Raw genomic sequence first — 14,898 nt, forward strand, 5'->3', positions numbered from 1 at the left:
AGGGGGAGAGAGCAAGAACAACAGCAAGCTGAAGAACAGAGACATTGAGTTTGAATGGAATGGCTCGGGCTCGGGGAGGAAGAAATGAGCTGGTCTATAGGCCGAGATAATTAGACCCGGTTAGAGGCCAAACCGGGACTAAAGATTAATCTTTATTCTCGGGGCATCACCCAAACCGGGACTAAAAGCTTTAGTCCCGGCTGGTATTACCAACCGGGACTAAAGGTTTACCTTTAGTCCTGGTTGGTAATACCAGCCGGGACTAAAGATCCCTGCTCCGCGGACGACCGTTGGGCAGGAACCTTTAGTCCCAATTGGTATTACCAACTTTAGTCCCGGGGACAAAAAAAATGCCGAGGCTAATGTCAAATTGGGACATCGTTCTAAAGTCTGTTCTCTAGTTCTGTCTACACCTCTCTCTCTCCCTCTCTCTACCGAGTCATGTTCTAGGTCGATTTGAACCATTAATTTACACCTAGATGATCCTAGGAACTAACAGCTCTCAGTGAAATGCTAGCTACCTTGTGTGGGGTGGTGTGGTGGTGAAATGCAAGCAATGCGGGTTGACTGTGCCTCACTCTCAGACAGATGAGTTGGTCAAGTCAAGGTGTCCCCGCGTTGTCATCCAAATAATTGTCAAGCATCGAGATCCAGCAGCAGGGAGCACAGCTGGGCAACGGCGCAAGAGATCAGTGCTTGCCCGTGGGACACTTTCATCGGTGGAGGCGGGGAGAGCCGGAGAGGGATCAAAGGTGTGGACCCACATGCCCTGCGCCTGGAGAGACCGAGACAGAACGGAGACTCTGGACACACATGATAGCCTCTGCCAGACTTCCCAGGCGCAAGTTACTGTACGTACACTACACCTGTCCTGTAAAATTCGACTGCCGGTTTTGAACAGTCTTTCTGCTGCCGCTGCTTCGGGCTCTCACAAAAGCGTTGTGCCAACAGCCAGCAGCATCGGCTTATACCAGCAGCCAAACACTCTGAATTTGTTGGTTTGAGTACTGTGAGGGAGGAATGTCGTAGCTCATGGTGGCGCAAATAGTGGGATTCGTTTTCCACGAAGTCTCCTACACTTTATTTTATCTTTATTTATTCCTAAAGACACGATGTCCACTTTCCCTGTCTCATTCTCGTCTTTTTGCGGTAGACCAATATTTCTTTGTCGGACATCTCGACTTGCAAGCGAAATTCTAGTTGCACTACAAACACAAAGCGCGGTGCCCTTGTCCGAGGTTACCAGCCTTCGCGATTGTTTTTATTTTTACTGGCCCAGAGCGTGAATGAAGATAAACACCGTATATGAATTCAAAGTACTAATACAGAGTTACAGACCGGTCTCAATTGTGCTACGGCTTTTGTCAAAACAATCGCTACTACATAAAAAACTTTGTGAGACGGTGCCCAAGAATTAACGGAGATGGACACAGCCTCCGTTAGTGCTTGCCACCCAGGGATAAGCAAACCGCCTCCGATAATGTTTAACAGAGACGGATGACTTAAGCGGACCGCCTCAGTTAAGGTCTATGAATGGAGGCGGACGCTGTAAGACAACTGCCTCTGTTAATCTACTAACTGAAACGGACGTTGTTAGACAGCCGCTTCCATTAATAGACCATTAATGGATGCGGTCGCGTTAACGTATCCGTTTCCATCTTCTTTCTCCGCGAGTCTTCTCATTAATTTGGACCGGGTTTGAGCTCTAGAACTCCGAAAACACCACTTTTTAGGAGGAGGGGGGAGTTTTGCTCTTGGATTCTTCAAGGAGGAGACCGTACGAGGGTGGTATGCGCTCTCACATCCTTTTTTGCGCTCTTTTTCAAGTTTTTTGTGATCTAGTCTAGATCTATGGTGGAGGAGAGAGAAACTAAATTTTGTTCTTTATTTTTATGGTTTTGTTTGTAATGCTTCTATATTTATGTTTGTGTGTGACAAAGAAGACAAGCTCTTTACATGCATAATGCAAGTTAATTATGTCTTCAAGTGTGTTTTTGTGTGTGTTAATTATAGATTTTAATTAATGTTAGTTGTATGTAATATGCGATGAAATCCGGTGTACATAAGTTAATTATAGATTTTAATTAATGTTAGTTGTATGTATAATCTGCAATTTTAATTATAGATGGTTGCATTCAAAGATTGTGATGAAGCTCTATACATTTAGATGCAGTTTATTTCCTGAAAGAGAAGATATATATACATGCATGCACCATCTCATTTTCATGCATCTTAATATATTATTTTTCTGCTATGTACAAGGTTAACTGCCATCATGGAAAGGTCAGAACGGATGTACCAGATATCGAGGATATCACACCCTTTCATACAAGAAGTGACAAAGTTTGTTGACATTGCTCGAAAGCATGCTTTGAGTATGAATCGGCAGGGAATCATATGTCGAGCGCTCTCACTGCAAGAACGGGCGTGTCTGGATGCTAGACGGCGGTGATGTCAAATCTCACTTGATCTGGTGAGGTCTCGTCCAGGGATACACGGTTTGGAAGTTTCACGGCGAAGGAGATGCGAGTGGTGCATCCGGAGGAACATCATCGTTAGAGCATGCATACCATGGAGGAGGAGCCTCGTCAGGGAGGCACGGCGTTGTTGGCAAGGATGATTTTATCATGATGGATAATTTTGTCCAAGACACGGTCAACGACGGGGTGATGATGATGATGAGGAAGATAATGGTGAAGCGGTTTTGGAGGACCCCGAGGACGCGAAGTTCTTTGAGGATTTCATTAACCACCTCGACAGTGATGACCTGCTGTATGAGAACCTCAGGTGGCTAGACAACTTCAAAGAGATGAAGAAGGCGACAAATGATCCGATCTATAAGGATTGTCCGAATGAATGGATGGTGCTGCGTTTTCAATCTGTAGATGCTGATGTCGAAGGCTCATTTCGGATGGTCTGACGCTAGCTTCAACGAGTTGTTACGTCTCCTTGGTTCCCTGCTTCCAAAGGATAACAAAGTGCTAATACGTATCGGGAACGGGGTTGCGGGCGCTAGGCCCAAGCGGGCTCGGCCTAGGCCAACCTAGTCGGAAAACAGAGGAGCAAGAAAGCCGGTCATGGTGGAAGCTCACCGGAGAAGAAGAAAGGACAGGGACGTGATGAACCGGTGATAGATTTGCAAAAACAACTATAACACAGCATAGAGAACGATGAGATCTACCTCATGGTGGTGGTGGTGGTGGTTGACGCTGGAACACGAAGATTTAGGCGGAAAAGCTCGCTAGAGAAAAGGATTGTACTTCTGGAAAGCTCGCGTTGAGGAGAACACCGGCATATATATGTCTTGGGTTTAGAAAAGCTTCAGAATTTCTTAATTTTAGGATTTATTTCCTGTTTTAATATAATTCCAGGAAATATCTGAAATCGCATTTAAGTCATGAAAAATCACCGAAACTAGAGAAAATTCTGAGAAAATTCCCAGAGGTAGATATGATCATTATGGATTAAAAGAATGTGTTTGAAGCTCATGAAAAGATTATTAGAAAGATCAAGAAAATGATTAAGCTCAAGGAAAAAGGAATTTAATTCTAGAAAAGGTTCGAAAAATTCCCGAAGAGAGAAAATCGTTGTCCAAACGTATTTTGAATCATTTTCACACATAAACACCAAATGCAACCGGCATGAATGCAAAGCCCTATCGAATGAAATTATAAAAGTTATTTAAAAATCACATACGCACATGAGCAAAATAGCAGCAAACAGGAAGGAGATGTAGCGGGCACATACAAGACCTTCAACAGTGCACCACGACGGAAATGCGGGACGACCGCCAGGGTGCACTGCTCCACCGCCGCTGCCCCGCGCACGCTGCTCCACTGCCGCTGCAGCGCGTGCGCCGCTCCTCCACTGGGAGCACTGTGGTGCTGAAGGGAAGGAGAAGGGGATGCGCCAGCGCCACCGCAGCCGTTGCTCCACGTGTGGTGGGAGGCTGCCTGGGAGCCGGAGGAGACAGAGAAGCGGCATATCTAGGACTGGGTCACTGGAGAGTGAGAGGGAAAGCTAGAGAGCTGTGGGTGGTCGAGCACTCGAGTAGGGCGGCGGCCAGGCTAGAGTGCGGTGTTAGCAGGTGCGGTCTCCAGTGCACGGACCCAATAAGGGGGTGTTTGGTTCCCATGGACTAAAGCATTTTGGACTAAAATTTGCACTTTAGTTGGACTAAATAGCCAAACACTTGGACTAAAAGTGGACTAAAATCCTTTAGTCCTTTAGTCCACAAAACTGGACTAAAATGGACTAAAAGGTGTTGGGGACACCCATGCCTCTCATTTATTGCCCCCTCTCTCTACGTTAGTCTATTTTAGTTCAAAGAACCAAACACCAGTTTAGTCCACTTTTAGTTCATGGACTAAAGTGGACTAAAACTTTTAGTCAATGGACTAGAGAACCAAACAGGGCCTAAAAAACATCGGACCCAATATGAAACAAACCAGGAGCAGGAATCTTCAAGACGACGTGCAGAACGTCGCCTGAAACAAGCTCAGATTTCAGGCGACTGCACAATAGGAAAAGTGAAAAAATATCTAATAACTTACCAAATTTCAGTCAGCATGTCAGGTAATAAATGAACACAAAGCTCTATAACTGTACTACGAAGTCTCAAACCTTTTTTGTCTTCCCATTGGCTGTCTGCAGCCGCAGTGGTCGGCGGCTCTAGGAGACACGGATAAGTAATAGCAGTTCCAAGTGCACAAGAGCCTTCTTAACATTAAAGCACTTCTAGTTAGTCTCAACGGTTCATTAATGATCAAAGGGGAGGAACCACAGTTTGCCCTCAAGCACCGTAACACATGTCACTAATAATTAACAGAAGAGTCACTGATGTATTCTACTCAAGCTTAAAATAACGTTCCACATGACACAAAAAATTTGGGAGTTACGTTACAAATACTGATCGATCTTAATTTTGAAACAAATACAATAATGAACCATGTGACGGATGACCTCAATGCATAAAAAAGAAGACTAGAATTTCTAAAATAAAATGAAGTGTCGTACCAGACAAAACTACGCAAGCAAACCTATCTAGGCATTGTCAGAACTAAAAGCCACAGAGCAATTGGAACAACTAGTTGAAGCTCCCTGAAAGACTGAGATAGCTATCAACCAGCGGTGCCGCCTGCCATCCGAGAGGTCGAATTTGCCTTGTTCAATTCTTACATACTCCGTACGTACCTAAAAACGGAAAAACATATGATAATTAGTGGTCATACTTATTCTCCACATCATGTACTCACAATGGTCTTCATTAGGCTTCTACTATGGCATGGTCGGATGGACGCCTGCTGCACCCCTGAGCCATCCAATCTTGACGAATTCTTTGGATCTGGAGTATGGGACGGTTGGGATGGACGGCTGCTGCGCCCCTGATGTCATCCTCCAAAGCCTCCACCTCGTCTGCAACAGTAGCTTCACAGTTAATATCTATAGCCAGATGTTTGAACCCTGCCAGGTTCTGCAACCCAAGGACGAGGCCACCTTCCCGAAACTTGAACTGGCACCGTGCCATCAGTTCCAGCTTGAGCCTTTGGAGCATTGGCATGGCTCCCGGTTCAAACTCCACTGCCGCCTCACGCCAACAGCGCAAATGAAACTTGACCAGACGCTGGAATCCTTGTCTGCTAATTGCATGCCTTGCGTAGAGGATGCCTGAATCTCCATTTTTGTCATTTAATAAGCCAACAGTAAGAGAGAGCAGCATGGGTAAACTTGCTAGGATATTTATTCCTTCGTTGCCTGCTTCACCACTGACACGAATGCGGAGGCGGGTCAGGTTGACTAGTGAGCTGATTTGAGGGCCCACCCTATTTAAGTCACGTGTATTAAGAACAAGCTGTCGAAGTGGTGGTGAAGTAGGGACACACGAAGCCATGAATGAACATGTGGCATCAGGATCACTCTGCCACACACGTAGTTCTCGCAGGTGCCTGAACAGCCTGGAGAGCATTGAGATACACTTTACAGATTGAATACCCAAATTGATCCTTGATAGCTCTTCCAACGCCTGCAGACTTCCGATTCCATCGGGTAGGCGCACCGACTCATGGACAAGAAGACGCACTAGCTTCTGCAACTGGATAATACTTGCTGGTAGCTTTTCAAGACATTGCCATCTCACATTTAGCGTCTCTAGACGTTGCAGCTTTTCTATGTCTTCTGGAATCTTGCTGGCCGAAAATTTGTTGTCTATCCTCAAGAACTTCAACTGACCTAAACTTTTGATATTTCCAAGAAAGCATTCACCAACCTCACCTTCTATATTCAGCACTCGCAAGACTTGGCTGTTTAAGAACTCTGTGGCATGCTTATTAACCAGAACTGAATTTGAGCCAAAGATATTGATGGATCGGATCTGAGCTCCATTTTTTATCATCTTGGCAATCTCTTCCGCCCGGGAAGAAATTTCTTTTTGGATGGATAGACGGCGAATCTTGTTTGAAGAAGAATTTTTAGAAAAACCATTACCATTCCATATAGTAACAAAGTTGTCCTCCACGGCCTTTGATACAATGAACTCAAGTATGACATCATGAACTCTGCACTATTTCACTGTTGCGCCGTGTCCCCCAACCTTGGTTGGCTGCACCAAACTTCTATTGATGAGCTCATTCAAGTAACTTCTCCCTAGCTGCTCCATACTTTCCCTGTCCTGCCCAGCAATCAGTCCTTCGGCTACCCATAGCAATATCAATTGTCGGCAATCAATGGGATAATCCTCTGGAAACACACTCAGATATAACAAACAACTCTTTAGATGGCGAGGAAGGTCAACGTAACTCAGCAGCAGAATTGTTTTCATCTTAGCAATGGGAGAATCTTTGTCAACTGCAGCAGCAATAGACCTCAATACATTGACCCAGACTTCCACTGCTTTGCTTCTGTTTGCTAATAAACCAGCATTATGGTTAGTGGTAAGCCGCAACATTTCTTTAAAATATCATAGGATACTTTTCTCAAATCTGGGTGGCAATCATCACCAGACAAAAATAGCCTCTTAAAGAATAATCTTTGGGAGTCTTCATGACTAAGGGGCTTTGCTTGATACATTTGTGCAGCAATATCAGTACAACAAGATTTGGCTACTGCTTCAATGCGTGTTGTAGTAATAATTTTGCTTCCATTGTCATTGACAGGTAAGGCAGATCGTACAAGCTCCCATGCTGATACACTCCAGATATCATCAATCAAGATGAAGTACCTGCATACATTGGTTGTGGAATCACATTATTAATTATGTAAGGCAAACCATGAATTGAAGCGTATTCCAGTGAAGTTAAAGATGTCGGAGAAATGTAAGATGGATCGTAGTGGCTCATTTTTTATCAGTAATTATTACACATGAGAAATATAGTCTGTAAACTACCATTATTTAAAAAATATGTTACAGCCTCCAAAATGGTAAGTGCCGCATTAGAACACCTAGAGACCCACTCAAAAGACATGACGCATTCGGTTCAAAAGCTGAGTTCCAAAATGAGATATTTATGGATATTTAGAATTCTGGTCATATTTTCCAAGAAGTAATTTTACTGAGTATGGATTAGATGGTGTAAAGTAAAATTTTTACCAAAATGATGCACAATTGACTTGAGTTTGTTCATTGTTGCAACATCTTTAATGATGACATTTGATAGATATGCTGAGCCATTGAAGTATCTGAGGTAATTTTATGCTGTCAAGTTCATTGGGCCAGGAAAAAATGAATCATTTTTTAAAATTCCCATAAAATTTCATAAATGGCCTAATAATTAGGTGAGCTCATTTGATGAACAAATATTGCACGACATTATTCTAGCTAGATGAACTGGTTAACTATTAGAAAAAGAAATAATATTGATTACCTCTTGTCCTTTAAGCAATCTTTCACTGTGCGGATGAGCTGCTCAACTGTCTCTAACATCTGTGACTGGTCAAAATGGCTCTTGCTTATTTGAGACAATATATCTCTAAGAAGTTTCTTCATATCTGGAGTTTGTGATACAGACACAAAAGCCCGGCTATCACAAGCAGCTTCAGTGATTTTGTGGTACACCTCCATGGCGAGAGTGGTCTTCCCCTGTCCACCTATCCCATAGATGGACACCACCTTGTGCTCCTTGTCTTCACATCTCAATAAGCTGATGATCTCCTCACGAGGAGCATCGATTCCAACAAGATCCCTGGTCTCCTGAAAGAGTGCAGGTGCTCGAGGATCCAACGACACTGGCTGAGATGAGAAGGCGAGGAGACACTGATTGATGTCGTAGTAGCGTTTCCCCCTACTCGCTCTGCTCGCTCACGAGCCTCTTGAGTCGTCGGATCTCCTCTGCTATTCCTCTGTCCTTGAACAACGTTTTCACCATTTGAATGGCCTTGTGCACGAAGTTGGCTGTGGAACCTCCATCTCCATGGCTGTGATTGAGCACAAAACGGTCGATGCAATCCTCAATATCGTAGGACAGCTCACGCACCTTGCTCCTCCAGTCTTTGGCGAGTGGATCGATCTGGTCGTCGTCCTTGTCTTCGAGCCTCAGCAGCATGGCTTCCATGGTGCGCAGCTCGTCTTGCAGGGACCGAATCCCTTGCTTGACATCTCTGGCGAGGTTGTACTTGTCGGTGAGCATGTCGGCCAGCTTGCCGATGACGGAGCCCATCACGCTCGTGGCGGCGTTCGCCATCACTTCGGCCATCTCGACTCGCAGAGGCAGAGCACTCACTCTCAGTGAAATGCTAGCTACCTTGTGTGGGGTGGTGTGGTGGTGAAATGCAAGCAACGTGGGTTGGCCGTGCCTCACTCTCAGACAGATGAGTTAGTCAAGTCAAGTCGAGGTGTCCCCGCGTTGTCGTCCAAATAATTGTCGACCGCCGAGATCCAGCAGCAGGGAGCACAGCTGGGCAACGGCGCAAGAGATCAGTGCTTGCCCGTGACACACTTTCATCGGTGGAGGCGGCGAGAGCCGGAGAGGGATCAGAGGTGTGGACCCACATGCCCTGTGCCAGGAGAGACCGAGACAGAACGGAGACTCTGGACGCAAGTTACTGTACGTACACTACACCTCCTGTAAAATTCGACTGCCGGTTTTGAACAGTGCTTCCATCAACTTCATTGCCGTAGGGTAATTTCATTGCCGTAGGGTAATTTCATTGACGCACATCAATTCTTAGCTCTGAATTTATTGCTTTGAGTACTGTGAGGGAGGAATGTCACATCAATTCTTAGCTCATGGTGGCGCAAATAGTGGGATTCCTTTTTCTCCGTAACCACTTTCCTTCCACTTTATTTGCGCAAATGGTGGCGCAAATAAACTTTATTTTATCTTTATTTATTCCTAAAGACACGATATTCCTAAAGACACGAATTTGCACTGGGAACGACACGAAGTTTCCTTCCACTTTCCTCCGTAACCACTTTCCTTTCACCTTTGTCCGTGTGACGAGTGGTGGTGGCCGGCGGGCAACTTGGCCATGCGATGCCACGCCAGGAAGTAAAAACAATTTCAACTGGTTGAAGACTAATAATAAGTAAACAATTTCTAGTAGTAATTAACTATGTGGTCCCTTCATTCTCACTAACGCGCAAACCAAAGTTGTGCTTGTCTGCGTATGGGAGAAGACACACAACACTACAACACAGATGAGCCATAGCCGGCCAATCTGGGTAGGATGGCCTGTGCGAACGACTTCTTAATAGAATTTGAGCATAACATACGGCATGATTGATTATATTATATTTGGATAATTATAACTCAGATTATAAACAGGACTATTATAATCTATTTATGGGTTATTATAATCTAGGTCGGTTAGATTTAATTCAGATTATAAAAGTAGATGGAGAAATCAATAGATTTAAGCCAAAAAATTGGTCGATGATCGCTATAGAGAGTTTTTGCAGGATAAGTATAATCCAATAAATCAACCATACTACTTGTGAAATTGTTTTCAAATAGAAAACACCAAATGTTATAGTGAGAAACTAGCTACTTGTGCAGGGTTAGCAACTCCAAAAGACTCTTTATTATATCATTTCCAATTTATAGAAATAGAGATTTTAGTGAAAAAATACCCTCTAACAGTCTCTTTAATTGAACATGCAAATATAGAAATCCACTATTCTGGATTTCTCGCTAGCCAAAGATCGGGAGCATGGATGGCTCTCTGGAGTGCGCACAAGATATAGAAAAGGTATCAGAGGGTACAAAGATATAGAAAGCGATTTTACTCAAATGACGATTTAGGAGTAAATTTTAGAAACTGTTGGAGATGCTCTAAGGGTGAAAATCGGATGGTTATTTCCTGATATCCATGTCTTTGAAGGGTTTAGATACTAAATGGATAATTCATATATCTAATATTCATGCCATATTTAATCTAAATACTCAGAGTTAGATATTTGATACACATGTAGGGTGAAAATCAATATTCGATACATTTGCCACTATCCTTATCATTTTGAATTTAATATAAAATAAATAAATACAAGTACTCATAGCCATATCATATCCACTTGTATTCTATCAGTTTTCATCCTACCTTTATACTTTACTTTGATCTTCTTGTTTTATAAATGTACATGTGAGCGACAGTCTAATTTTCAACCTGGACTATGAAACCGAATAAATCCGATCATCTGACCGGTTTCAAATATGGTTTTCTATTTTTTAAAAATAAAAATATAGTTTAATCTCAAAAAACAATTTATTTAAATCAGAAAAATATGAAACTAGTACTGGTTTTCCTGTAAAATGGTTATCTATCTGTTGGTGCTGTTTGTGGTGATATTTGCATGTTATTTGTTTTAAATAAGTAATGAGCATGACCACAAGCAATAAAGGAATAGAAAAAGAAATAATTCTTCAAATAAATCTGAATAGATCACAAACACATATAAAGTATTTTTTTAAAAATGCTGCTACTTCCACATTTGTTTGAATTAAAAGAAATTAGTTATGAATTTTTAGGTATTAAACTAGTTATTATTATTATTATTATTATTATTATTATTATTATTATTATTATTATTATTATTACAGAATAGAAAACCACATTTGAAGCTAGCAAGAGTGCTAAAACCACGCGCCTTTGTCCCTTTTCTGATTTGCTCCACCTCAATCGTGAATGATTCCTTCTATCTACCTTCTATCCACCAATCCCATCCCCATCCCTCCCCTCGACCACGAACCCATCCCTATGGTGGCAGCTCATATGACCACGAGGAAGCAGAGATGCTTGGCTACTACAAAAGGAATTTTCAGATGATGTATTTTTATTTATTTATAGAGGCTTGCGGCTGACTGTCTTTGTCAAATGATATCTTTGAATTTAGAGAAACAACTTCATGGAGAATTGAGACATGTTCTTGCTTTGTCTTTTGTATGTCATGCATCAAATGAGGTCATTTATGTTTAGAAAGGTAGTGTCATGACATGTTTTTTGTTGCTTTATACAACAATTACCAAATATATTTCAGTGTACTCCATTATGCACCTTTTCTCACTTTTGGCATGATGGTCTTGTCACTTTCATAACTCTTCCACTTTTGATATGTTTGATACATCATAAATTGATGTTTTACTATGGGTCTTAAGCCGACAAATCCACTTAAGGTTATTAACATGGTCTAATAGAATAGGAATTGAATAGTTTCCATCTTTGTGTCTATCATGTTTGATAAGAGCTTGTCTCTAATGCCCTTTCTGTTTACAAGGCAGTCAAAGATATCTAATCAACAAAGATGAAGGTCACATTGTTTTTCCTCTACCATTTGCAGCCAGCTGTTTATGTGTATATGTAATCTATTGGTGTGACCAATGGTTTTAGTGTATTCAATGGTTTGTTTAAACAGAAGCATAAGGCTATAGTGGCCATTCAAACCATGCTATCAGTAATGTTAGGACATTGATGATATGTGGTTGTCTCATAATTTGTAATATGTATTTGTTGGTGTGATATGCCACATGTTAGATGCTTGCACCGTGGTGATGCTGGCAGTGACTGCATATTTATAAATGTCTATGCTTAGGTCTTAGCGTTATGCCGAGATGTAAAGCAAATGTTTGCTGAGTAAATGATTGTTTAAGTTATGTAATGAAGAAGGCATGTGGCAGGATTTGATAAAAAACAAATACCTGAAAAATAAATGTTAAGCCAAGTTGAAAAGAAAGCAGGGGATTGCCATTTTTGGGCAGGCCTTATGAGTGTCAAAGATCAGTTCATAAACCTGGGTTGGTTTAGATTAAATAACGGAACTCAAATTAGGTTTTAGAAAGACAAATGGATGGGACATCAGGCTTTTAAAACCCGTTATCCAAACCTATACAATATGGTGCGCAAAATGCAGGCAACTGTAGCTGAGGTTCTGCAATCTGATCCTCTAAATGTGTCTTTCAAAAGGGCTTTGGTGGGGATAAAATTAATAGAATGGCATAGCCTAGTTGCTAATATTATGCATGTCACGTTGAACAATTTACTGGATAAGTTTGTTTGGGGTTTACATAAAAATGGGTCCTTTTCTATGAATTCTATGTATAAGTTCCTTGTCAGCAATGGTATCAAAGTCACACTGGAGATATGGCAAATTAAAATACCCCTAAAACAAAATCTTCATGTGGTTCCTGAAAAAGGGGTTATTTTAACAAAAAATAATCTAGCACGAAGGAATTGGAATGGTAGTAAAGTGTCACGGTCCCAAGTAGGGCCCCCTCAACGGGCTTAGCAGGCCAACCGGAGCCCAAGACCTGGCGACGACCCAGGCCGGGGGCCCCCCATGCACGCCAGAGGAGGGCGCGGCAACCAGGGGGTGCCCCTCCGCCTCCACGTTATACTGAGTTTTAGGTGAATTAGGAAATTTAGGAGATTTAGGGGGGGAAATAGGAATAATAAGTAGAGATTTGTTTAGGAAAAGGAATTGTGATTTTTTAGGAAAGAAGGAAGTTTTGCTTTAAGAAAAAGGTGTTCAAATGTATAAGGACTCCTTCGTAGCTTTCTTGATGTGCAAGTCCAATCGGGAGTATAAATATAGGGACATTATAACTATTTCAAGTCAAGAAGGAAATAGAGCATTGCTCTTTAAACAAATCTCTCTCTCTCTCTCTGCCTCCTTCATGGAGAATTTATCACAGCTAGCCGGCATGATGAGGCAGTTACCGTTCCAAGTCGACACCACACTCCCCACCCTCGAGGAGGAAGGCTCTACTGAAATTCTTTCAAGGGCTTCGACTGCTGAATCGAGCACCAATAGCACCATCTGCTATATCCATAGTCGGGAAGTCTTTATGCTCCCGTAACCTCCACGGCATCCAGATGTTAACTCAGATGACAAGCCACTGGAGGACATCTCCGACGATATTCCTACCCCAGATGCAAAATTAGAGACAGACAAAGTTGTGCAACTCAAGAAGAATAGGCATAAGCAAGCCCAACGTAATCGTGCCACCCATCGCAAGGAGGCCCTCGAGCATTACGAGGCTGACCGCTAGCGCTAGGAAGAAGAAATTCATCGCAAGCTCCTTGAAGACGAAGCCGAACAGGAACGTATCCTCCGGGAGCAAGAAAGAGATGTGGAGCGCAGGAATCGTGAAGGAAGACTTGTATCTGTGATGGTGAAGGGCAAGCTAGAGACTTGGGACACGATAGACTATTGAGGCGGTGAAGTGCGAGTAGAGGCCTTAGCGCCGATGGACCGAGGCAATGGTGAAGGGCAAGCTAGAGGCTTAAGACACGAAGGACCGTCGTGGTGGTTGAACCGCCAGGCCCAGGTGGCTATTGGGCCTTTTGACCATTTGAAGAGAGCCGTTGGTGGGCTGGGGCTGCCACGTGGGCCTCTGGTGGTTGGACCGCCAGCCACGTAGAGAGCCCATCAGCCCTCCCAAATGGCTAGTTCTTCTCACCTCTCTATAAATAGAGGGGTGGCCAGTTGTGGGAGGGATCTTGTGTAAGGACCGTGACACCTAAGAGGGGGGTGAATTAGGAAACTTAAAATCTATTTTCTAACTATGGCCTCTAGTTTCAACCTTAGCAAAACCTTTGTAATAAAGTAAGCTATCTAAATGTGCAACTTTGGTTTTGCTAGGTGTGTTGCTATCTAGGTTCCAATCTTATCAACTAGCCTAACAACTAAGCTAGGAAAGGAAAAGCACACAACCAAGTTACATAATGTAAATGAGGAAGCTTAAGTGAGGTAGAGATGCAAACTCCCGTTGATGACTCCGGTATTTTTACCGAGGTATCGAAAAGCGCAAAAGCTTTCCCTAGTCCTCATTAGAGCCCCTCGCAAGGGCCAAGCTCCTGGTCGGATATCTATATGGATCGCCCCAGGCCTTCCCCACATGCAAGTGGGTATCGGGTGTGCCTTCTGGCAAGCGTCTCTCGGACAGCTCCCCGGCGTCTTCACTATCAAGCTTTCAACCGAAACGCCACAGCTCTTGTTCCCTCCAGTACATGGTGGCGGCCACACCACAAATGGGGTTGGTGTGGTCTCGCAAGACTACAAGCCCCGCCGAGTACAACAATGGTGCGCGCAAGCACCGAGTGGCAAGAGGTGTGCAAACCTCACTAAACACTTGGTCTAAACCTAGTGCAAGCGCATATGAGCGTGGACTAACTAACCTAAGCACATCACAAAGCACCCATGCTAATCACCAAGTGATCTATTAAGCACTATGCATATGGAGAGCTCCAATGTATTGTATGAATACCCTAGCACCTTCCCTCAGCTCTTCCACCCCTCAACAACTTTTTGTGCAGGCACTAGACATGTCCAATGCGGCACACCAGACATGTCCGGTGCCCTTTCCAAAACTAGTCATTAGGCTTCTGACAGCCGACCGTTGGAGCATAGTGTACGACTGGTGTACCGGACCTGTCCGATGCCTGGTGTCCGGTGCGACACCGGTGATGACT

At 43.3% G+C, this 14,898-nt stretch overlaps 2 protein-coding genes across 2 annotated transcripts; both read right to left on the reverse strand.

The window, feature by feature from the left end:
• Positions 1-4,523: 4,523 nt before the first annotated feature.
• LOC136481839 (disease resistance protein RGA5-like) lies at positions 4,524-7,131 on the reverse strand. The gene is made up of 2 exons (XM_066479122.1): positions 5,497-7,131; positions 4,524-5,415 (listed from the first exon to the last, which is right to left on the reverse strand). The coding sequence occupies exons 1-2, from the start codon at positions 6,389-6,391 to the stop codon at positions 5,267-5,269; spliced, it is 1,044 nt and encodes a 347-aa protein (XP_066335219.1). The 5' UTR covers positions 6,392-7,131; the 3' UTR covers positions 4,524-5,266.
• Positions 6,862-8,687, reverse strand: LOC136479777 (disease resistance protein RGA5-like). Its single transcript, XM_066477533.1, has 4 exons — positions 8,298-8,687; positions 7,860-8,185; positions 6,967-7,216; positions 6,862-6,903 (listed from the first exon to the last, which is right to left on the reverse strand). Exons 1-4 carry the CDS (start codon positions 8,685-8,687, stop codon positions 6,862-6,864), a joined length of 1,008 nt encoding a protein of 335 aa, XP_066333630.1.
• Between the last annotated feature and the right edge of the window lie 6,211 nt (positions 8,688-14,898).

The sequence above is a fragment of the Miscanthus floridulus genome, chromosome 9, assembly GCF_019320115.1.
Source record: "Miscanthus floridulus cultivar M001 chromosome 9, ASM1932011v1, whole genome shotgun sequence".
Classification (NCBI taxonomy): domain Eukaryota; kingdom Viridiplantae; phylum Streptophyta; class Magnoliopsida; order Poales; family Poaceae; genus Miscanthus; species Miscanthus floridulus.

Coding starts and splice junctions, on each gene's coding strand:
- LOC136481839 (XM_066479122.1), bottom strand. CDS start 6,391: ATGATAAAAAATGGAGCTCAGATCCGATCCATCAATATCTTTGGCTCA. Junction 5,416..5,496: donor CCAGTTCAAGTTTCGGGAAG/GTGGCCTCGTCC, acceptor CTACTGTTGCAG/ACGAGGTGGAGGCTTTGGAG.
- LOC136479777 (XM_066477533.1), bottom strand. CDS start 8,687: ATGGCCGAAGTGATGGCGAACGCCGCCACGAGCGTGATGGGCTCCGTC. Junction 8,186..8,297: donor TCCGACGACTCAAGAGGCTC/GTGAGCGAGCAG, acceptor GCACTCTTTCAG/GAGACCAGGGATCTTGTTGG. Junction 7,217..7,859: donor GATTGCTTAAAGGACAAGAG/GTAATCAATATT, acceptor CAATGTATGCAG/GTACTTCATCTTGATTGATG.